Source organism: Mytilus edulis, chromosome 11 (assembly GCF_963676685.1).
Source record: "Mytilus edulis chromosome 11, xbMytEdul2.2, whole genome shotgun sequence".
NCBI classification, from domain to species: domain Eukaryota; kingdom Metazoa; phylum Mollusca; class Bivalvia; order Mytilida; family Mytilidae; genus Mytilus; species Mytilus edulis.
This window is the reverse complement of record NC_092354.1, coordinates 11,215,629-11,240,968: the sequence shown is the minus strand read 5'-3', so window position 1 is coordinate 11,240,968 and position 25,340 is coordinate 11,215,629. Positions and strand designations below refer to the sequence as shown.

Below are 25,340 nucleotides of genomic sequence, written 5' to 3'. Positions count from 1 at the left end.
CTGACAATCCTAGTAAATTAAGATTGCACCCAGCATTTGACCTTAGTGTTGACTGACTAGTGATTAAATTAGTAACTACTTAGACCGGACTCGGCCACCAAGGCCCCCCTACAAACTTTGAAGACAAATAAATATTTTTCATAAGCAGAAAGAAAAAGAATTTTTTTAATTAAATTTAATGTTCAGTCTTTAATATAGTTAGTTTAGGTTAAATCGACAAAACAAAAGATGAATAATATGATGCTTGACTGGTACAATTTTTTTCACAAAAAAAAACCCCAAAAAAACCATAATACCCCCTCAAAGTTAAAAGGTCATTACATATAAGGATCTTTTATCAACAGTAGTTTGTATATATATGTAGTACAACTTGTTACAACAGTTTACAGTCAGCACCAAAAGATTTTCCTAGTTTTAGTCTGTAATCCAATATTAAGATTTTTTTTTCTTATGTATTTAACAAAGTTTTTTCAAAACTTACTAGATTGAAATTTGTTTATACTAGTCTGAGGTTTCAGAATAGTGGCTAACAATGCACTGAGTTTATCTATTACAGAATAGAAATATATACAAAGCCTTAAATTTCATAATATATTAAAGGATTATACAAATGGTAAAATATAAAAGAAACTAGGTCAACTATCAAGCAATAAATGCAAAAACTGTATAATTTCTATGGTATAAGGGAGACAACTACCATTGTTACTATGCAGACTCATTTGGTAAAAAAATGAGGATAAATAAAAAGATAAGGTAAGCCACGTGCGCATGGCTGTGTCTTAGTGGGGTTAGTTGGTTCATAGTGAAATATCAGTGAAAATGAAATTAACCTTCAGCATGGCTATAAACCTAATCTAGTTTTCATCAGTAACATTCTCAACAACTTTGAAAAATTCAAAATAATTCCAGATTAAAAAATTTCCTTGTTATAAGTCCAAATGAAGGTGTATGGTGTCAGTAAAAATATAATAAAAAATTTACAATCATTTATCAGTTTGTGGTAGTACTGAATCCTTTTCCAATTTTTTCCTATCAAGGGGAGACAACCTCAGCAGATTAAATAAAAATTTCTGAAAACTACTACTTTACTGATAACTCAGTATTATTGCGTGCATTTGTTATTGGGATTTTTTTTTAAATTGACAAAAATGAAAAATAATAATTACTCCTTCAGAAAAATCTAAATACAGATATATGAGAGTTCTTTTTGTGACCCCCATCCAGATGAAGTATTCACATTTATACAACCTCACAATAATTTCTCTATTTACGTTATTAAATTGTGTACATATATCAATCCAAATAATTCTTTCTGCATTCAAAATGCTATTTATTAAATTCATTATTATTTATAATCAGCCACATGGTTCTACAGCCAAAATTTATCTGCAAATGAGCTCACAATTGTATACGTATGTCGCTTTGTGTTAGTTAAAACATATCTTTTTATAGTGGATTGGGAAACAAGTTATTACAACTTATATTAATCCCTTTCCACTTTGTGGATGCTAGTGCTGTCTTGGAGCGACATTAGCCTGCACTATTTTTCGAAAACCTGAAAGGGTGTCTTTAATCTGCAAAAGAGATTTGCTCTCTCTTAACAGAGCCAGCCATTTATTGTTCCCTTCCGATGCACTATCATCATTTCTCGAGACCATACTTGCAAATGGTGTCAAATAAGAGCCGAAAATTCAGTCCCTGTAATTTTCTCCCATTAACGGGGATCAAATCATGAACCTTTGTGTTAGAAGTCTGATGGGCTAACCACTACACCATGGCTCTCTATATTGTTCACTGTGTGTTATCTGTACAGCTGTATAAGTAAAGTAGAAAGGTCGATTGAAGGATAAAAGAAATGAACATGTGTTCAATGTTGCTAAAGAAAAAAAGAATAGACTAGAATGCTATTGGATGTCTGCAACACAATAACAATATCCACACAGGCTATAGAGTAACATACACGTAATGCTGTGTTCACATGTAATACCAGTACAATGCATTTTGAGTAAAGCATCTACAAATCATTTAAGGGGCAAACAAACAAATTTCAGTCCAGCTTCAGCAAAAGAATAAAATATACAAATTGAAATATTTATAAACATGATAAAATGCAATACATTAAAATTTCTTTATCTCTGTTTTTGAAGTCATTCTGAAAAAAGTTGAAAATGTAAAAACTGACTTAAATAATTGTGAATCCTTGACCACTGGCAATATGCAGTATTGTATTAATTTAATGCTCTTGCAAAAATGGCAAGTTGGAAAATGGAAAATTACTACTGAAATTACAAATGCAAACATATGTTAATCAGGCACTAACTGTTAAATTCATGTTCACCTATTTGACTCAAATTCTCATATATCATTATTAACTTTTTCAATATCATTTAAAATGTTTAAATGATTCATTGGTTAAGCAAAAAAAATCATATTTTAGATTTTTATATATTTTCTAGCTAGTGCCCCTTTAATAGAACCCGATAGCAGATACTGTTGCAAGGAAATGTTTTAAAAAGATATCAGGCCAGGTTCAATGTCAAGGTCATTCAAGATACCCGGGTAACCCCACCCCAAAAAAATAATGCATATGTACTTTAATATTACATGTGACTACAGCAGGAGATTGAACTTTGACCTACATGAATATTCACCATCTTCTTCCCATGACAGCTCACCATCCGTGTCTGAATCAGTGTTACGTAAATCTGAGTACCCCTGGTCTCTGGCAAGCTGACTGTTAAATGATCTGTTAAGTGGTCGTTCCTCCTTTGTTTTAGGAACACCTTTCTTTCGTGTTTTCATTTTCATCTTGATTTTTTCTTACGCATCTTTAACTGTTATAGATCTGCCACAAAACTTGTAACCATCTGAAAATACAAAGAGACAATTGATAACATAAATTTATAAGATTAACCTTGTAATACAGTAGCGAACCCAGAAATTTTCATAAGGGGGAGGTGGGGGCCCACGTCAGTCATGCTTTAACTGTTATAGATCTACCACAAAACCTGTAACCATCTGAAAACGTGATTAATTTTGACCTTGTTATGTATACTATACTAGATCATGGCTAACTAAGGACCTTTTTTTCTAGCAAAAAGTGCAATGCATTTTTTACATAAATAAAAAGGACAATCACAGACAATCTTTAGTGGGAAAGAAATAAAATTGAGAATGGAAATGGGGAAAATATTATACTAAGAGACAACATATCAAGAGTAAAAATCAGCCAAAGTCCACCAATGATCCTTCAACACAGTGAAAATAACCTGCACTCAGTCAGGCTTCAGCTGGCCCCTTACAAAAATGTGTACTAGTTCAGTGAAAATCAGGACATCATACTAACCTCCAAAACATATAAATAATAAAATGAAAAAATTCAAGGCTAACAAAGGCAAAAAATCTATTAAGAGACTAGACCTTGAGAGATTAGTTAAAAATCCATCAAATATAATGCTCCATTCAAATACAGCTCAGCTTGCCATACATTGATCCATGTCATAAAATACAGTTTCAAAATCATAAATTGTTTACTAACACAATAACAAACAATACAGTTACTAAGTTTGTTGATTTAAATAAACAAGAAATATTTGAATACTTATCTTGCAAACACTATGAGTATACATGTTATATGTCATGGCTGATGTTGATTAGAGAAGGTTTTTTTTCCAATTGTGTCATTTTAACTATCATGATTATAGTATTTGTAATGTAAGTGAAGTTCAATAAAATCTGTTTTTTTGCATAATGTGGAAAAATTAATGACAATCATCTAATAAATTTACAATGGCACCATTCCTTGCCCAATACAATATTTACAAACACCATGTACATCACTTTTGGCCCGAGAACACAGTTATTTCGTAGTGCATTTCTTTTAGACAATAAATTCAAATTAAAAAAATCGCACCTGCTCTTTCTCAAAAAGATTTTTACAGTGTAGTGTACTACCAATGAGACAAATAATATCAAAATTATAGAAACTTCTACCAGCTCTAACTCAAAATATTGACAATTCTGTGTTAAGGGGGTGTAAAATTCAGTTTGACAGCTTCAGACGTGCTAAAATTTGACCTTTTAGAACTGGACCAATTTACTTCTTAACATAAAGATTCAGCACCCAATTTTTTTTTACATGTAATTACATCCCCCTACTTGATATTTCATGCATTTAATATCAAGAAATAAATTGGGAAAGTGTATCAAATAAGACATGCAAGTTATACACTGTTTACACTAGGGACTATATTCGTAGACAACGAAAACCAAAGGACGATAACTGTGTCCTTGGACCTAATAGGACAGAAAGACTTGACCAATCTTTATAAAACTTTGCATAACCTAAGCTTAGGCAATTGTGAGATAGGTTGCCAAGTTTCATGGCCATATGACATATATTAGAGACACTAGGGTCATTTTAATATAGACATTTGAATGTTTATTTTTGACGTGTAAATTAAATATCTTCAACTGTCAAGATTTTGGCCTTAAAATTTTAAATTTTGCAAAAATTTGCTTTTTAAATGCTCTTGAATATCAAATATTAAGTATTAAAAGCATCTGAACACTCTTTTATTTATCAGATGTATTGTAATTATTCCAAAGTTAAATTTATATAAGCCTATGCCTGAAAATAGAGATTTTCCAATTTAGGGACGCCTTATATAAATATGCATTTTTCTCAGCCAATTTGAAGATTTTGAAGTTTTTTATGCCTAATTTATTCTTTCATATATATAAAATGTACTTTAAATGCATAGAAAAGTGTCAAAAAGCATACCACATGAGTATAAAATGGTCTTGGGCCATGTAGTACTGAGAATTATGTAGAGTCGATTTAGGCGGTAGCCCATATTGACATATAAAAATGCACACAGAAGCTATTAGAAATGAAAATGTGTAACTTTTTGCTCATTTCTATGCTAAGGCGTTATGATACAAGAAGTCTAATTGCAAAAGGACTCTTGCATTTAATTTTTTTAGAAACAATATGGTCTGATGGCCAGTTTTTTCACTTTTCAATGGAAAACTTGCATTTAGTTTTAGCCTTAATAGGCATAAAGTTGGACCACTTACTATCATACAGAGAAAAAAAATGGTAGCCTATGAAAGGAGTAAGGTGTACTGAGTATAATAAAGTGCTTTTTTGACAGATTTAGTGAAATATTTGTGATGGACTACAGATTTGATGTACAAAGCTCTTCACATTTTACATACATCTATTAGGCCGTTTAACCATGGCCGTGAATACAAATATCTGCACTTTTTTTCTGTGATAATCTACTTTTTTTCTTTATATCCAGAGTTCACAAATGGTTAATTAAATTTGATTTAATCATAGAAACACAAATATCAGGAACAAAAAAGCTGTCAGATAGAAAGTCAGCATGCCTCTTTTTGAGCCATAAAATGTAAACTGCTTTAAAATGCTTATTATAGCCGTAGAATGCCAAAATGGCACATTTTAACAGAATTTCTGTAAACCAAAGATGTAAATCCTTTACTTTGATTGAGTTTGACAAACTGAAACCAGCAAATCATTCAGGAAAGTTGCCAAAGTACAGAATCTAGATTTCAGGAATCCATCTCTTAGGCCCGAGAACACAGTTATTTCGTAGTGCATTTCTTTTAGACAATAAATTCAAATTAAAAAAATCGCACCTGCTCTTTCTCAAAAAGATTTTTACAGTGTAGTGTACTACCAGTGAGACAAATAATATCAAAATTATAGAAACTTCTACCAGCTCTAACTCAAAATATTGACAATTCTGTGTTAAGGGGGTGTAAAATTCAGTTTGACAGCTTCAGACGTGCTAAAATTTGACCTTTTAGAACTGGACCAATTTACTTCTTAACATAAAGATTCAGCACCCAATTTTTTTTTACATGTAATTACATCCCCCTACTTGATATTTCATGCATTTAATATCAAGAAATAAATTGGGAAAGTGTATCAAATAAGACATGCAAGTTATACACTGTTTACACTAGGGACTATATTCGTAGACAACGAAAACCAAAGGACGATAACTGTGTCCTTGGACCTTTTACTACAATAAATTCAATGGGTGGAGGTTGGCGCCATAAATGAATTCTCAATCTAAAAATTTGTAAGGGTTCTGTGGAACCCAGGGTCTTGCCTACTTTTTCTGTTAATCACAGGCTCAACAAAAATGAGGAAAAAAATCAATAAAATTATTCCTCTTGATACTATCTTTTGATTGTAAGAAGTTTCTGTCCAAGTTTGGTAAAAATCCAGGATAATTTTTGAATCTTATAAATGTTTTAAAAACTGCAGACTATTTGTAATGTTACATGTAACTGGATTTAAAAATAAGTCCATTTATAAGTAAAATATAGATACACAGGTACAAATTTTAACAAAATTTCATTTTAGATACTTATTACTATTTTAGATACAAGCTTCTGCCCATGTTTGGTACAAATCCAAAATAGTATAAGAAGTTATTAAAATTTTAAAAACATTAACCACAGAGTAAATGTGCTGTTTCCCGGCAGAAAATCTAAGTCCATTTAAAAGTAAAATACAGAATAATGGAATTTTATTTTTACAAAATTTACTTCTGGATACTATCTTATAATCATAAACAAGCTTCTGTACAAGTTTGGTAAAAATCCAGGATGGTTTAAGAAAGTTATTAAAATTTTAAAAACTTTAACCAGAGTGAATGTAATGTTTAATGGTAGGAAAACTAAGTCCATTTATAAGTGAAAAACAGAAAAAATGGAATTTTATATTTTACAAAATTTGCTTCTAAATACTGTCTTCATAATAATCATAAACAAGCTTCTGTCCAAGCTTGGTACAAATCCAGGATGGTTTAAGAAAGTTATTAAAATTTTAAAAACTTTAACCACAGAGTGAATGTAATGTTTCCCGGCAGAAAAACTAAGTCCACTTATAAGTAAAATACGGAAAAAATGGAATTTTATTTTTACAAAATTTACTTCTTTAAAACTTTAACCACAGAGTGAATATTTGTGGACGACGCCAACGACGACGGAATGTAAGATCGCTATGTCTCCCTTTTTCGACTAAAGTCGAAGGCTCGTCAAAAAGATGGAAAAAGTAACAAATTGCTGAAATGTGGATTAAAATAACTCAATTCCTGCATATTATATTGTATCCTGTATATAAAAAAGAAGATGTGGTACGTATAATTGCCAATGAGACAACTCTTCACAAGAGACCAAATGACACAGAAATTAACAATTAAAGGTCAACATAGGGCCTTCAACAATGAATAAAGCCCATACCACATAGTCAGCTACAAGGGACAGAACCTATGATGCATTAATATCTTACCACAAAGGGAAAATACAGCCATATAAATTGCCTATCAACAAGACAAGTAGAAATTTTACAATTTTATGGTTGAACAACTTCCTGTTTGCTAAAAAGTTTACCATTACAATTTGCATTAGTTTCAAACACAAAATTTAAATACCCAAGCATGTCTATTTATGTACTATTTACAGATATTTATACCTATATCATTTTAGCAGTGTTTAAAGATTGGTGTCAAAAGTGTTTAACAAACAATTAAAAGAATTCATTACTTCTCCACTATTAAAATAGCAACAATAACCATGATAACAAACATAAGATAAACACACTACAATTAAATGCCTCAGATATTTCTTTTTTATTTTTTCATTGTCAAAACCAACACAAATTTAAAATCAATAAAAACTGAATTTTAAGTCCCCAAGCTTTTCAGAAGTGTCCATTTCTAAACTTTGGTGACAAAAATATATATACATTACTCACGTGGCTTTCCACAACAGCAAAGATTGATTGTAAATGTTTTAAAGTTTAAATCAATATCTCCATATTAATATATATTATGCATTATCCATAGTATTTTGCAACAGATGTTTAATTGTCAACAAAGGGGCTCAACATAGGGATTTCTAAATGTATCTTATTGGAAATTATCTTATTATTACAGACTTGGGGAATAACTCTGGTATCAAGGATGGAGGAGATTTTTTAAAAACACATCTGCTTTCATTTTTACATTTTAATCAGACAAAGATGTCGTCACAAACAAAAATACAAATTACTGGCAAAAGGGGAACAACTCTCTCTAACACACAGAAACATAATCCAACCGTACATACTCATATATAACATTATTTCAGATCTATGATATATTGGTTGAGTATTATTATTGTATAAATTTCTTTATGAGTTTGAAGTAGAAGGAAAAATTATCAAATGTCCCCTTCGTGTAGATTTTGCATCAATGATTATTTTTTGTGTTAAATACAGTCATGTATCATGTGTATGTCTTTAAAAGATTCTATCTATCTTTCATAGTTATGAAAAAAGCTATAAGTGGTATAAATCATCTTCCAAGGGCAATAACTCCTACAAATTGCATATGCCTTGTGAGCAGAGCTGACCTTAAAAAATATGCTAAATGTTCAAGATTAAATATTTTTGATTTGGGTCAAAAAATAAAGGTTTATTTCCATGCCTACCTTTACACGTTTTATTAACATATTTGGCTATTGTAACCTGAAAGTATCTAAATACCTAAATGTTAGCATTACAGAGATCAGAGCAAGACACTCAGCTTTACAGTGGTACATATATATATGCAAGTATATTATATCATATTTAAAGTTGCTGAATTTATGGAAAAACTTTTAAATAACGGTAAAATAAAACCATAATTTTGAGGTGTCATGCTGTTGCACCTGGTTTTTTTTTACATTTTAAAAAAAACACATTTTATTTAGAATATTTTTAATAATGCTATTGCATTCAAAAATAGATATATTACAATAAAATAAACGGTACCAATTTTCTTGCACCAGATGCGCATTTCGACAATACATGTCTCTTCAGTGATGCTCGTGGCCAAAATATTTGAAATCCAAAGCTTATATAAAAGATGAAGAGCTATAATCCAAAAGGTCCAAAAAGTATAGCCAAATCCGTGAAAGGAATCAGAGCTTTGCATGAGGGAGATACATTCCTTAATTTATAATAATTTCTATCATTTTGTAAAAGTAAATTTTAATAACACAAATAATCCGTATTTTCATGCAATGTAGACAAAACAGTTTGCTTAAAACAGTATTTTTACAATTTAGGAATGGAATTATCAATATTGGAATTTATATAACATCATTTCTAGCAAAAATAGGAAAAAACATATATTGTATCAAAAAGTTTACAACGGTTATTTTACACAAAAAAGTAACATACTATGTCAAAAATATAGTGGATCATTTTTTATCACGATGGGAAGGTTCTCATATTTAAATGGATAGTCGACCAACCCATGGATAGAAACAGGTGCCTGTGTTACAAGTTGGTTTGGCTAGCGTGGTATAATTGCATGAAACAAAATATGAACGGAATACCCGTTTACGTTGCAAAACTTCTTCACTTCTTCAAATCTTACTATTTGGAATATCCTTGTGGCTAACAGCAAGCTGCGACTTCTAGCTATCTATACTTCATTTTTTATTTTTTTTTATATGAAAAAGGGCTAGTTTTATCGTTTGAATTGTTTTACATGATCATTTAGGGGTCTTTTATAGCTGACTATGCGGTATGGGCTTTGCTCATTGTTGAAGGCCGTACAGTGACCTATAGTTGTTAATGTCTGTGTCATTTTGGTCTCTTGTGGACAGTTGTCTCATTGGCAATCATACCACATCTTCTTTTTTATATTAAATGAGAAGTTACCGCATTTTTTTGTGTGTCACTTCTCTTCCTTCCACAAGAAATTTATCATCATGCATCTGTGTCCTAATTAGGTACTACACATAGTTGCATTTATCATCCTCGCTTATGAATATTCAGTTTTGGTTATTTTGAGTGGATAAAGAAAATAAGGGCCTTCTTAATTGTTTCTGTCATCCGATGGACTTTTAGGTCATAGCCGGGACTTGCTATACTATAGAAAGTCCCTGGTCATAGAAAAGACTTCAGTTTAGTAATGGTGATCAATTTCATAAGTACTTGGGGAGAGGACAATTTCGCGAATATACTATGATCATACATGTACATATACATGTACTATATAAAATAAAGTGTACTTGTTATTAACCATCAAATCCAAGTTTAATATCCACGGAGGTCACTGTTATATTATCCCTTATCAGGGACTTTCTAGTGTAGAATGTCCCTGCCCTTATGTAGATGGTCGTGCCGGATAGTAAACTTAGAGTTGATAGTTATTCTAATATGATGTCCTTCAAAAGCTTTGAGTTGAGTACACAACCGTGGTAAAAAGTAAAATCACAAAAATACTGAACTCAGAGGAAAACCTAATTGGAAAGTCCATAATCACAAAGTCATGGCAAAATCAAATGACAAAACACAACAAAAACAAATGGACAAAAACTGTCATATTCCTGACTTGGTACAGGCATTTTGAATATATATTGTTTGATCTGTTCTGATGGTACTCCAGTTTCATATGCTTTTTTATGATTGAGCTACCCGCGACATCTTAGAACAATGACGTCAGAATATAAGCATTGTACAGGAAAGATACTGGCTTGTTATGTCACGGAATAGAAGTTCCTTCATAATAATATTACTTCTATTCCCTGACATAACAAGCCAGTATCTTTCCTGTACAATGCTTATATTCTATATAAAATATTTCACAAAAACTTATCCTACAACAGATTACATACTTTCATCTACGCTCTTAATGCCCGCAATTTCGCGGGTGTGTTCTAGTAGACTGTTATTTGTGCACAACACATCTTAGCTTCGGAACGGTAGCTCTTTAATAGGTCCTTATGTTATTTTTTGACTATTTGCGGACCATATGGTCTGCAAAAAGTCAAAAAACAAATAGTCAAAAAATAACATAATTTTTAGGTATCCACAAATAGTCAAAAAATAACATAAGGACAAATAGTCAAAAAATAACATAAGGACCTAAGAGCTACGGTTCCGCTAGTCCAAATAATTATGACGTCTTAATTTAAAAGGCTATTATAATTTTTTTTCTTTTATGCCTTACTTCGACTAAGGCGTCAAAGAAAAAAATTATAATAGCCTTTCAAGTCGTCATAACATAATTTAGCTGCGGAACCGTAGCTCTGAGGTCCTTATGCTACTTTTTGACTATTTGCGGACCTATCGGGCTACGGTTCCGCAGCTAAACATAATTAGTTGGACTACGGTTCCGCAACTAAACACATCTCTACACTATCTTCTTCTTCTCTGGATCTTAACAACCTTTATAGGGTAACCATACTTTCCAACACCAAAAAATAAATGAAGAATACATTAACAATCGTAACACAACAACATTATATATACTATTTACATTTTTTAAGTCTTTATGTGTTTATCAAAATTGGCGGGAGAAAATTATCAGTTACAATCCGGACTGGATACGGAATAATCCCGTTTTTTTTAAATCGATCATCTCATCTGAAAAAAAGCGTTGGTTTGGCCAAGGATTTGTATAGTAAGATTACACAGTATACAAATCCTTGGTTAGAACATGCTCTAATTAATTATTTAAATTATATTGTAATTCCAAACTACGAAGAAATAAAATTCGATCAAGCAGAAGAGACTTGAAAACACTGAATTATTAATAGGAAGTGTTCTTAACTGAGAACAATTAAACACATGTGTTATATTTTATATACAGCAGGTTTTGGTACTTAAAAACAACAGATTTAGGCGAACAAGTCAACAAATAGAATACCGTTAAAATGGATGTATTTAAGATGGATTGTTTTAAATGCAAATAATTAGAAGTATATACCCCGCTAAATCAAACCATTTTAACAAATCAAATACAGTCATTTACTAAAAAAATGTTCACAGGAAACATGAGACTATTGGACTGAAGTAATGATCGACGATTACAATAACTTTTTTCTTCTTCTCAATTTAACTAAATATTCGAATTTGTTTCGGAATAGATAAATACTGTCAGTCTTCCAGTTTACGAAAAAAATAATGCCAATACATTGTGTAGATAATCAAGTAGTGATGTTATTCATGTTTTTCTATGTAATACATGTATCATATCCACACTAGGGGACGGAACTGTACGGTTTTCTATTATTTCGGTCAAGCGGGGCTCCAACATTCGGAAAAATAATAAGTTGCTTGATGGAAAGTTAAAATAAACTAAAATGTAATTAGTATATAACGTTTCTGCTGCATATTTTGGTCTTGTGTTGTATATGTAACCAAACAAATAATAAAAAACGATATTTGCATCCAAACGTTTTCCTTAGAATAGTGGAGCTCCGAGTAAATTGATCAACCTGGATATAATCTTAAAATAGGACAGACACAAGGAACAACCAATGAAATGCATATGCATATTTGTATTTAAAAAAAAAAGTTTGATAAGCTATAATTGTAAAGAATGCTCCAAGTGATTGTACAGAAAACTCGCAGCCAAGTGATTGTACAGTCAATACAAATATCCGACATTGAAAAAATAATATATTTTGATTTCTACTGTAACAATAACTTTTAAACTTTCAGACAGTTAAGACTTTATAAGAAAATGTAATTGTAAAAATTCTGGTAGCAACGATTGGTTTTTCGATGTTTATTTGACATTTTTGATCATGCGCTGTTGTGTCAGTTGAATCAATTTACTCGTAGCTCTGACCATTCTTAGGAAAACGTTTATATGTATTTCATTTGTATTTATCGTTCTTATTATTTGATTGGTGCATTTTGATTACCAAAACTAGAAGCAGAATCGTTATATAGTAAAATTAGAGTTAATCAAACTTTCCATCAAGCAACTTGTTATTTTTTAGAATGTCGGAGCCCCGCTTGACAGTCTCCCGAATGACCAAAAAATTATAAAACCGTACAGTTCCGTTCCCAAACTTTGATATCATGTTTCATCTTATTATACATTGACGCTTGACGAATACCATATCCAAATTAAGCACACCTTTATATCTGCATGCTTTCTAGTAATCGACAAAAATACATTCTTACCTGTAATATCAAAGTATGACCATGACAGGAACGCTTTCTGGATAAAATAGAAGGTACCATGATAGAATAATTCTTGTAGTAAGTCATGTTCTAATATGCTAAAAATGTTCACCGTATAAATCTTATAAAAAAAAAGATAAAGCTCATTAAACTTCTAGAAGCTTAATTGGACATACATATCAATTTTAAAAAGGGATGTAGATTCAAACCGAGGATGAAACCATATGTCCCCATTAAAAGGGGTTTCCAAGCCTCGTCCCCCTTTTTTTTATCCACCACTGTCAGGTATGAATGGTTACAGATAATTGTAGAACAGGACATGCCCAAAAAGACAAATATCGGACTAATCGGGCATGCACAAGTCATCAAGTTTTATAAGTTCTGAGCACTATTAGCAAAATGCTGCATACATTGTATTACATGATTAATTTTAGTAAAATTATTGATATTCAATTTCATAATTTTACAACTTCTTGCATGATTATGCATGGCTTTAATTCCAGCGCACAGTTTTACAACTTCTTGCATGATTATGCATGGCTTTAGTTCATGTGCACAGTTTTACAACTTCTTGAATGATTATGCACGGCTTTAATTCAAGTGCACAGTTTATCAAACTTTGGTAAAACTGTGCATTCCATATTTATATAACGAATGCACAGTTTTACAATCTAGGCTTCATTGTTTTACATGCATATATACACGTACATATGCACTGCACATTTGTACAATTTCATGGGGAATTGTGCATGATAAATAGATCGTATGAAAATTGTAAAACAATGCACGCCCAGTTCAACAAACTTTGGTGTAAACTGCGAATTCTATATATATAAACGAATGCACAGTTTTACAACTGTTTGATGATTTAGGCTTCATTGTTGCATGAACTGCTCATTTGTACACTTTCAATTCATGGGGAATTGTGCATGATAAATAGATCGTATGAAAATTGTAAAACAATGCACGCCCAGTTCAACAAACTTTAGTGTAATGTTCTGCGCATTCCATATATATAAACGAATGCACAGTTTTACAACTGTTTGCATTTGATTGTTGTATGAACTGCTCATTTGTACAATTTCATGGGAAATTGTGCATGATGTAGAGATCGTATGAAAATTGTAAAACAATGCACGCCCAGTTAAACAAATTTTGGTAAAACTGTGCATTCCAAAATTATAAACGAATGCACAGTTTAACAATTGTTTGGTGATCTAGGCTTCATTGTTTTACATGCATATATGAACTGCTCGTTTGTACAATTTCCTGGGGAATTGTGCATGATGTACAGATCATATGAAAATTGTAAAACAATGCATGCCCAGTTCAACAGACAATTGTACAACTGGGCATGCTCAGTTCTACAAAATCATGTGACAATTTGAAAACATACCTCCCACTGTATGCCAAGTTAACCTTTGCGTTCTATATTATTCAAAATCAAAGATAATGCACAAACTATAGCTACTTGATTCTAATTCAAAAGTTGATAAAATATACAAGATAATGAATATGTATGAAATGTTACGCTTTAATAGACAGAATTCGGTCGAATTTAAAGAAAGAAAAAAACATATTTTCTGTCGCCTTTTCATACATAGTCATACATTTGTTTGAATTATAGACCTAGGTAATCGACTTTTTTTTTATTTCAACCGTCAAGGAATTATATACATGTATATGTATACAAAATTTCATAAACATCCTAAAGATGTGTTTGACTCCGATCTAAAACGACTTGGATATCCAATTTGTCAGCCGAAATCGGTTGGATTTTTTCTGCGGGTACATGACATTTCTTCCTGTTCTTATACACAGATATAAACTGACCACCCTAAAAGGTCAAGCGAGCTGTTATTGCGTTTAATATGAAAATTGAATAAAATATCGTTCTATTATGCATAGGGTTTGAATACACATTACTGATTAAAAAAAAAAAATCGTGGGTACTCGGATATTCGTGGATATAGGCCAGGGAAACTTGCATGTTCGTGGATATTTAATTTCGTGGTTTTTTCAAACAATTGTTATAAAAGAAGATGGCAACTTCTACTTTACGCAAAACCAAACTATAATCGTTAGGAAGCAACCATTTAACTTAGGAAATCACTTAGGGAGGTGGTATGGTTTTTGTTTGTCCAAAACATTTTTTCTATTAAAAAAAAAATTCGACACTACCAAACAAATTTTCTTTTTCTTTGAACACTATAAGCTACAGAGGAAATCTTGATACAGAATATTTTTTATCTCATCAAAATGGAGGTCAGAATATTTATTTAATAAAAATAAACCCTTACCACCACCCTTTTTTGTCGAGCCTTCGACTTTAGTCGAAAAAGCGAGACTAAGCGATCCTACATTCCGTCGTCGTCGGTGTCGTCGTCGGCGGCGTCCACAAATATTCACTCTGTGGTTAAAGTTTTTGAAATTTTAATAACTTTCTTAAACTATACTGAATTTCTACCAAACTTGGACAGAAGCTTGTTTATGATCATAAGAAAGTATCCAAAAGTAAATTTTGTAAAAATAAAATTCCATTTTTCCGTATTTTACTTATAAATGGACTTAGTTTTTCTGCGAGGACACATTACAATGCATTACATTCACTCTGTGGTTAAAGTTTTTAAAATTTTAATAACTTTCATAAACTATCCTTGATTTGTACCAAACTTGGACAGAAGCTTGTTTATGATCATAAGATAGTATCAAGAAGAAAATTTTGTAAAAATAAATTTCCACTTTTCCGTATTTTACTTATAAATGGACTTAGTTTTTTTGCCAGAAACAAAACATTCACTCTGTGGTTTAAGTTTTTAAAATTTTTATAATGTTCTTAAACTATCCTGGATTTCTACCAAACTTAGACAAAAGCTTATTTCTGATCATAAGATATTCAGAAGTAAATTTTGTAAAAAAAAATATTCACTTTTTCCGTATTTTACTTATAAATGGACTTAGTTTTTCTTCCAGTTAACATTACATACAGTCTGCAGTTAAAGTTTATAAAACATTTATTAGATTCATAAACTATCCTGGATTTTTTTTACCAAACTTGGATTTCTTTCAATCAAAAGACAGTATCGTGAGGGAAATTTTTATTGATGTTTTTCCTCATTTTTGTTGAGTCTGCGATTAACAGAAAAAGTAGGCGAGACACCGGGTTCCGTGGAACCCTTACAAATTTTTAAGTTGAATTGTCGTTCCTTACTGTTATCTTCCGGCTAAACAAATTAAGGTAACATCTAAACTATAATAACTATTTGGAGAGCAATATAAACATAGCATATCTTGAGGTTTTTCCATACTACAGTTTACAAAGTAGCACGCATAGAGACCGACATTTAAAACATTTAATATCGTAGGTCGTTCTGGTTGATACACATATTAAAGTCTCAAAGTTAACCCGATAAACGCCATGTTTGCTTTTTAAATTGTTTTGGTAGCTATAAATAGATATGTCGCTTGATTAAAAGGTATATCAGTGTAAACAGTAGTCTCGATAACCCAGACGCATATTTAAATATAGAGTCTGGGGTGATTAACTGGACTGGTCAGATATTTATAGGGGGCGTAACAAATAATTAAATATAGAACATATCTATAAATAGCACTTCCGTTATCCCCATTATATTTAAAAAAAAAAAATAACAACAGTAAACAGTGTAACGTTACATGTATATGTGACTATTAAAACTGACATTCTTGTAGCTGATCCTATGTTGCCCAACTTGCAGATGGGCAATTTTAAAAGAACGATAAAAAAACTGTAATTAGCGGCGATCTTTTTTTCTGAATTTTGTCACATGTAAAAAAAAATTAAAGACAAAAAGTCATGATTTTTTTTCGTGGGAAAAATTTGGTTAATTATATCATATAAGGAAACACTGTAGCATGACTGTATAGTGCCCTCTTTATAACAAGTTCTGGATCCTCCACTGGTCGTGTATATACATAGAGGATACCATGCACGCTCTCTGCGCGCTAAGAGAGGGATACGTAGGTGGACCGTTGTACATAAAGCAATCCAATATAACTTAATTTTCTGGTGAGTAATAATTTCTCGAACATGTATCCCCAACGGGCTATAATTTAGGACCTTATCTTTATAATTATTTAATTTTTTTTCGTCCTGAACATTACCATTATATACCACAAGACGATAACAAAGCAACCAAAAAGAAAAGTCAATCTATTTTTATATTTTAACACACCACGTTTAATATTCTCTTATCTTCATACTATAAACTACCATTTTCTCTATTTTCATATTATAGCACACCACTATATATATTCTCTATTCTTTATATTGTATCACATCGACCTGAACATGCATGAACTATTTGCCACTTGACGTTAAGCAACCAACAGTCGGTATATTGTAGCCACGTTAGTCTGTATTTCTTATTTTTAATTTTTATCCATTTTTCTTAGTTTTGTCTTTTTCTTATTTCTGTAAATTCTTGTTATAATTTATGCTTTCCTTTTTATAATAATCTTTCAGATATCTGACGCCTTACTCGAAAAGCACACATCAAGTTACGTTTATGGAAAGAAAAACAACTTATCACTGGCAGATCAGTGAGATCACACAATGAGTCAACTCAATTTTTATTTACAAAATTAACTGATCTTAAAATTGCTAACGACAGAATAGTCTGAATGTTTCACCAATAATCTATATCGCCTAATCCTTTTGGGAAGAAAACATTTGGGGACCAACCTTCACACGATACCACTTTGCCAGTCTCTGTGTCTATGAAGAAATACAGAAGTTAACCAGTCATTCATGAAACCCAATACTCTTTGAATGCGTGTTTGAATCAATCACATGTTTTTTTCTGTGATGCCTTCCCTCTCTGAACATTCTTTTTTAAATTTGTATGGAGCTTGTGTACCTTATTGGTCTTCTGTCAGTCCTCTTTGATTTAAAGTCTTTAATATTGTATTTCTTTGTTACCCTGGTAATGGTTTATAATATGAATAAAACACTGCAAGTATGCAACAGCTGTACAAGGTCTTATTTTATTGAGTAAGACCTCAGACTATTATTATAGACAATTTTTTTCTCAGGTGATTCAATATTTAATGTATAATAAATTTGTTTTATTTTGTAGAGCAAAGCAGTATTGCATTGATCGATTGCTGTCAATATTCTTCTATGGATTTTTGCAGGATTAAGTAACTCATGATTTTATGTACTGTGCATATGTGTGAATTGTAGTCGTATGCCTTTATATAATATACTGAGTTGCACATCAATCAACAGAATTTCACCAGATATTTTGAGACGGGTCTAGATCACTCATCTGCTGATATGGCACCTGCTGATTATGCACCATTAACCTGCCAATTTTACCCCTACGTAGAACAACTAAAGTTGCTTCCCTTTGTACACTAACGGGTTTAAAATTAAAAATTAATGCCATGTTACTTAAATAACAGCTAACATTAATTATGTAAGATTGAAGGAAAGTATGATTTAAATGGTTTGTAAAATTTGAATTCACTTTTAAAAGTTTTGTCTTTTTAAATAGTATATAAAATATTGATTTGGGAAACAATAAATTGTATTAATCTTGCAACGATAAAAAAAAACCAAGTGAAATGAAATTATTTAAACTTAATTAAAGGAGGAAATTAACTTATATTTCTATAAAATATATGACTGTTATTTTTTCTTAAAATTTTATTGTTTGGACACCACTAAAAGAAGTTAACCACACAATTAATATAATTTTATCTATGATTTTATAATGAATGCAAAACGATGATTTGAGTAATTTACGAGATGTAAAAAGGGGGGAGGGTAGTCATTCTAAAATTTGACTTCGTTCACAGTGAACATGATTATCATGATAAATGTAGGGTATCCTTATACTTTCAATGTAATCATGGTGTAAATGTATTTTATAATTTGTGTAAATACATACAATCATTATGCATTTTATTCACATATATTTTTATAGAGGAACCTTGATATCACTAGTGTTAATTTGCTTTACATTTTTTTCTTGTGTTCCAAGATTTGCTTTATTAATTAGTAATTACTCATTTTTTCAATTATTCAACATATACTGACTCTCAGTTTCGCTGTGGTGTTGTCTCAATACGGGCGGAGACTAGGACGCTACGAGAGTCTTCCAATAGATCAAAGAACTTGTTTTGTTTGTGACGATATAATTGAAACGGAGGAGCATGTATTGACTAAATGTCCGTTGTAATACTATAGTTCCTTTTTAATCCGTCTCTCATAATTCTTTTTAGAATGGCATTAATAATTTTAAAAGGTTTCCTTTTATAATGGGAATTGTGTATACTGTATTATTGATGGTGAGACGTTAATAAATTATTATTGTATTGTTGTATTGTATACCCCCACGACACTAGCAGAAGAAGTATATTTAATTTACACTGATTCAGTAATATTAAATTAATTGATTGTGGTTTGTTTTACGTTCAGCATCAAATATTTCATGCATGCTCATGATGATATCAAATCAATAATCATTAATACAACCGGAAGGTCTTTAATCGAAATCAATGTCGACTAATTTGAAATAACACTGGAAAATGAGGGTACATTGGATAGAGAAATTGAAATTTAGCCTTGCAACAGCCCACCTCCAGACCCTGCCAGGAGAAGTTCTTCCAAGGGTTATTAACCTGTAGACAGCCTGGCACTCTATCACATCACGAGACAAAGGATGCAAAATATCCTTTCTGACTAGACGTGGCTGCGTATTTATTCATCCAAAGAACGCCCAACCTTCTCAGGGACTTTACTGTCGGTTTAAAGCCGGACAAAAGTGATCATATTTCTGCATGTTCCTGGGTCACTTTTGGGGTTTAACGCAAATATCATCATTCTTTAAAATATTAAAAAGGGGTCTTACAGGACTTTGCTCTTATATCAGAATAAATTCAAATACAAATGCAAATACTTTATTGGCAAAAACACAATTACATATTTCAGTACATTATAACAATGAATACAGCATAATTAAATATGTTATAGTTTTAAAAGAAGCCAAATTCACATTTCTATATACCAGATATTTATGTAGAGAAGAACTTGTCACTTTCAGGACTTTTAAAGAGTTTCCTATTAATGCAGCTTTTAATATTAAGCTGATTTTCACCACAACATGTAGAAAGTATATTTAATATAATAGTTTTAAAGTTTATTCTGTAGTTAATTTTTTTTTCACATTTCAGTAAAAAGTGATTTTCATCTTCTACCTCACCCGATTTACATACATTACAAACTCGTTCATCGGTGGGTAAACCTAAATGTCGCCCTTTTTCAATAGCAAGATTGTGTGCACTCAATCTCATTTTACACAGAGATGACCTTTCTAATTTATTACTTAGAACATCAACATAAGAACTACGCTGATTTGAATTATGAAATTGTTGATAAAGTTTTAGTTTGGATGAATCGTGCATTTTTGATGATTGATCCTGTGTGCACTGATCAATTACTCGTTGTTTAATACTTGGTAAACATTGTTTAATAGACAACCTCCCCCCCCAGCTAGGTTTGAAAATCCTAGATTGTTTAAAATAGAATAAATTTCTTTGTGCATGGGTTCTTTTTTTCAGTTGCCAGAAAATTTTGGATACAAGTGTGTTTTCACACCTAAACATATGTTAAAAAAAAACTTAATAAATAAAATGAGATTTTTTAACCACAACGGTAGCCTGCAAAGTTCGGCTCTACAATAAAGCAGCATCACTTGCTTTGCAATGAACACCTAGAATTTCTTTAACGATTTCATATGGATTTTTTCCAAGATGGAATTGTCTCCCGAATTATCAAAAACACCACAAATCTCACTACAATACAGCAATATCGGACTTACTAATGAATCAAATAATGTTTCTAAAAGTTTACAAGGATTATCCAATCCAATTGTTTTCTTAATCTTAAAACATGCTTTCTTAGCTTTTTCCATTGGTAAGGATACCGCTAAATTTAAGTAGACACTTTAACATTATTCCCAAGTAACAATATTAAATTGGGATAAAAGATGACACCAAGATGTAGATGTGGTTAAATGTTTTTTGCACTAGACATGATGAATATATTGTAAAATTATACTCAATTCTTTCGGTATTTTTTTTGTGAAAGATGAACCATATATATATATATAAAGTTTCTCTTTCGGCCCTTTCTTTACTTATAACATCATCCGCTGATATGACCCCTTCGTGTAGACACCAAAGGCAGTGTCTCTATTGACCCTTTCTTTACTTATAATATCATCTATTCATATGACCCCTTCGTGAAGACACCAACGACAGTGTCTTTATTAACCCTTTCTTTACTTAAAACATCACTTGCTGACATGATTCCTTCATAGACACCATAGAAAGTGTCTCTATTGGCCCTTTTTTTAATTATAACATCGTCTATTGATGCGATCCCTTCTTATAGAAACAATAGATAGTGTCTCTATTGATCCTTCCTTTACTTATAACATCACCTGCTGATATGACCCCTCGATATAGACAGCTTAGAAAGTGTTTCTATTGATCCTTTCTTTACTTATAACATTACCTGCTGATATGACCCCTCGATATAGACAGCTTAGAAAGTGTCTCTATTGATCCTTTCTTTACTTATAACATCACCTGCTGATATGACCCCTCGATATAGACACCATAGAAAGTGTCCCTATTGATCCTTTCTTTACTTATAACATCACCTGCTGATATGACCCCTTCCTATAGGCACCATAGAAAGTGTCTCTATTGATCCTTTCTTTACTTATAACATCACCTGCTGATATGACCCATTCCTATAGGCACCATAGAAAGTATCTCTATTGATCCTTTCTTTACTTATAACATCACCTGCTGATATGACACCTCGATATAAACACAATAGAAAGTGTCTCTATTGATCCTTTCTTTACTAATGACATCACCTGCTGATATAACCCCTTCCTATAGGCACCATAGAAAGTGTCTCTATTGATCCTTTCTTTACTTATGACATTACCTGCTGATATGACCCTTCGATATAGACACCATAGAAAGTGTCTCTATTGATCATTTCTTTACTTATAACATCACCTGCTGATATGACCCCTCGATATAGACAGCTTAGAAAGTGTCTCTATTGATCCTTTCTTTACTTATAACATCACCTGCTGATATGACCCCTCGATATAGACACCATAGAAAGTGTCCCTATTGATCCTTTCTTTACTTATAACATCACCTGCTGATATGACCCCTTCCTATAGGCACCATAGAAAGTGTCTCTATTGATCCTTTCTTTACTTATAACATCACCTGCTGATATGACCCATTCCTATAGGCACCATAGAAAGTATCTCTATTGATCCTTTCTTTACTTATAACATCACCTGCTGATATGACACCTCGATATAAACACAATAGAAAGTGTCTCTATTGATCCTTTCTTTACTAATGACATCACCTGCTGATATAACCCCTTCCTATAGGCACCATAGAAAGTGTCTCTATTGATCCTTTCTTTACTTATGACATTACCTGCTGATATGACCCTTCGATATAGACACCATAGAAAGTGTCTCTATTGATCATTTCTTTACTTATAACATCACCTGCTGATATGACCCCTCGATATAGACAGCTTAGAAAGTGTCTCTATTGATCCTTTCTTTACTTATAACATCACCTGCTGATATGACCCCTTCCTATAGACACAATAGAAAGTGTCTCTATTGATCCTTTCTTTACTTATAACATCACCTGCTGATATGACATCTCGATATAAACACAATAGAAAGTGTCTCTATTGATCCTTTCTCTACTTATAACATCGCCTGCTGATATGACCCCTTCCTATAGACACAATAGAAAGTGTCTCAATTGATCCCTTCTTTACTTATAACATCACCTGCTGATATGACCCCTTCCTAAAGACACCATAGAAAGTGTCTCTATTTATCCTTTCTTTACTTATAACATCACCTGCAGATATAATCCCTTCCTATAGACACCATAGAAAGTGTCTCTATTGATCCTTTATTTACTTATAACATCACCTGCTGATATGACCCCTTCCTATAGACACCATAGAAAGTGTCTCTATTGATCCTTTCTTTACTTATAACATCACCTGCTGATATGACCCCTTCCTAAAGACACCATAGAAAGTGTCTCTATTTATCCTTTCTTTACTTATAACATCACCTGCAGATATAATCCCTTCCTATAGACACCATAGAAAGTGTCTCTATTGATCCTTTCTTTACTTATAACATCACCTGCTGATATGACCCCTCCCTATAGACACCATAGAAAGTGTCTCTATTGATACTTTCTTTACTAATGACATCACCTGCTGATATGACCCCTTCCTATAGGCACCATAGAAAGTGTCTCTATTGATCCTTTCTTTACTTATAACATCACCTGGTGATGTGACATCTCGATATAGACACAATAGAAAGTGTCTCTATAGATCTTTTCTTTACTTATAACATCACCTGCTGATATGCCCCCTCGATATAGACACCATAGAAATTGTCTCTATTGATCCTTTCTTTACTTATAACATCACCTGCTGATATGACCCCTTCCTATAGACACCATAGAAAGTGTCTCTATTGATCCTTTCTTTACTTATAACATCACCTGCTGATATGACCCCTTCCTATAGACACCATAGAAAGTGTTTCTATTGATCCTTTCTTTACTTATAACATCACCTGCTGATATGACCCCTCGATATAGACACCATAGAAAGTGTCTCTATTGATCCTTTCTTTACTTATAACATCACCTGCTGATATGACCCCTTCCTAAAGACACCATAGAAAGTGCCTCTATTGATCCTTTCTTTACTTATAACATCACCTGCTGATATGACCCCTTCCTATAGGCACCATAGAAAGTGTCTCTATTGATCCTTTCTTTACTTATAACATCACCTGCTGATATGACCCCTTCCTATAGACACCATAGAAAGTGTTTATATTTATTCTTTCTTTACTTATAACATCACCTGCTGATATGATCCCTTCCTATAGACACAATAGAAAGTGTTTCTATTGATCCTTTCTTTACTTATAACATTACCTGCTGATATGACCCCTTCCTATAGACACAATAGAAAGTGTCTCTATTGATCCTTTCTTTACTCATGAAATTACCTGCTGATATGCCCCCTCGATATAGACACCATAGAAAGTGTCTCTATTGATCCTTTCTTTACTTATAACATCACCTGCTGATATGACCCCTTCCTATAGACACCATAGAAAGTGTCTCTATTGATCCTTTCTTTACTTATGACATTACCTGCTGATATGACCCTTCGATATAGACACCATAGAAAGTGTCTCTATTGATCATTTCTTTACTTATAACATCACCTGCTGATATGCCCCCTCGATATAGACACCATAGAAAGTGTTTCTATTAATCCTTTCTTTACTTATAACATCACCTGCTGATATGACCCCTTCCTATAGACACCATAGAAAGTGTTTCTATTGATACTTTCTTTACTTATAACATCACCTGCTGATATGACCCCTTCCTATAGACACAATAGAAAGTGTTTCTATTGATCCTTTCTTTACTTATGAAATTACCTGCTGATATACCCCCTCGATATAGACACCATAGAAAGTGTCTCTATTGATCCTTTCTTTACTTATAACATCACCTGCTGATATGACCCCTTCCTATAGACACCATAGAAAGTGTCTCTATTGATCCTTTCTTTACTTATGACATTACCTGCTGATATGACCCTTCGATATAGACACCATAGAAAGTGTCTCTATTGATCATTTCTTTACTTATAACATCACCTGCTGATATGCCCCCTTCGATATAGACACCATAGAAAGTGTTTCTATTAATCCTTTCTTTACTTATAACATCACCTGCTGATATGACCCCTTCCTATAGACACCATAGAAAGTGTTTCTATTAATACTTTCTTTACTTATAACATCACCTGCTGATATGACCCCTTCCTATAGACACAATAGAAAGTGTTTCTATTGATCCTTTCTTTACTTATAACATTACCTGCTGATATGACCCCTTCCTATAGACACAATAGAAAGTGTCTCTATATTGATCCTTTCTTTACTTATGAAATTACCTGCTGATATACCCCCTCGATATAGACACCATAGAAAGTGTCTCTATTGATCCTTTCTTTACTTATAACATCACCTGCTGATATGACCCCTTCCTATAGACACCATAGAAAGTGTCTCTATTGATCCTTTCTTTACTTATGACATTACCTGCTGATATGACCCTTCGATATAGACACCATAGAAAGTGTCTCTATTGATCATTTGTTTACTTATAACATCACCTGCTGATA

At 32.2% G+C, this 25,340-nt stretch overlaps 2 protein-coding genes across 6 annotated transcripts in view; one reads left to right on the top strand and one right to left on the bottom strand.

Moving 5' to 3' along the window:
- Positions 1–11,352, bottom strand: part of LOC139495128 (endothelin-converting enzyme homolog) — a 52,808-nt gene extending 41,456 nt beyond the window's left edge. The window contains exons 1-2 of one of the 5 annotated variants that reach the window (XM_071283282.1): positions 11,334–11,352; positions 2,640–2,867 (exon numbers count right to left, since the gene is read on the bottom strand). In XM_071283282.1, the coding sequence (XP_071139383.1) occupies positions 2,640–2,808 (169 nt within the window). In that variant the 5' untranslated portion in view covers positions 2,809–2,867; positions 11,334–11,352. Of the gene's footprint in view, positions 1–2,639; positions 2,868–7,330; positions 7,456–7,795; positions 7,926–11,333 lie in introns of those variants that run through there. The other 4 variants (XM_071283280.1, XM_071283286.1, XM_071283285.1 and 1 more) reach the window with 4 other exon arrangements.
- Positions 11,353–16,178: 4,826 nt separating this feature from the next.
- LOC139495125 (uncharacterized) overlaps positions 16,179–25,340 on the top strand; it is a 67,855-nt gene continuing 58,693 nt past the window's right edge. The window contains exon 1 of the mRNA XM_071283277.1: positions 16,179–16,229. The gene's annotated coding sequence lies outside the window, so the exon portion shown is untranslated. The remainder of the gene's footprint in view (positions 16,230–25,340) is intronic.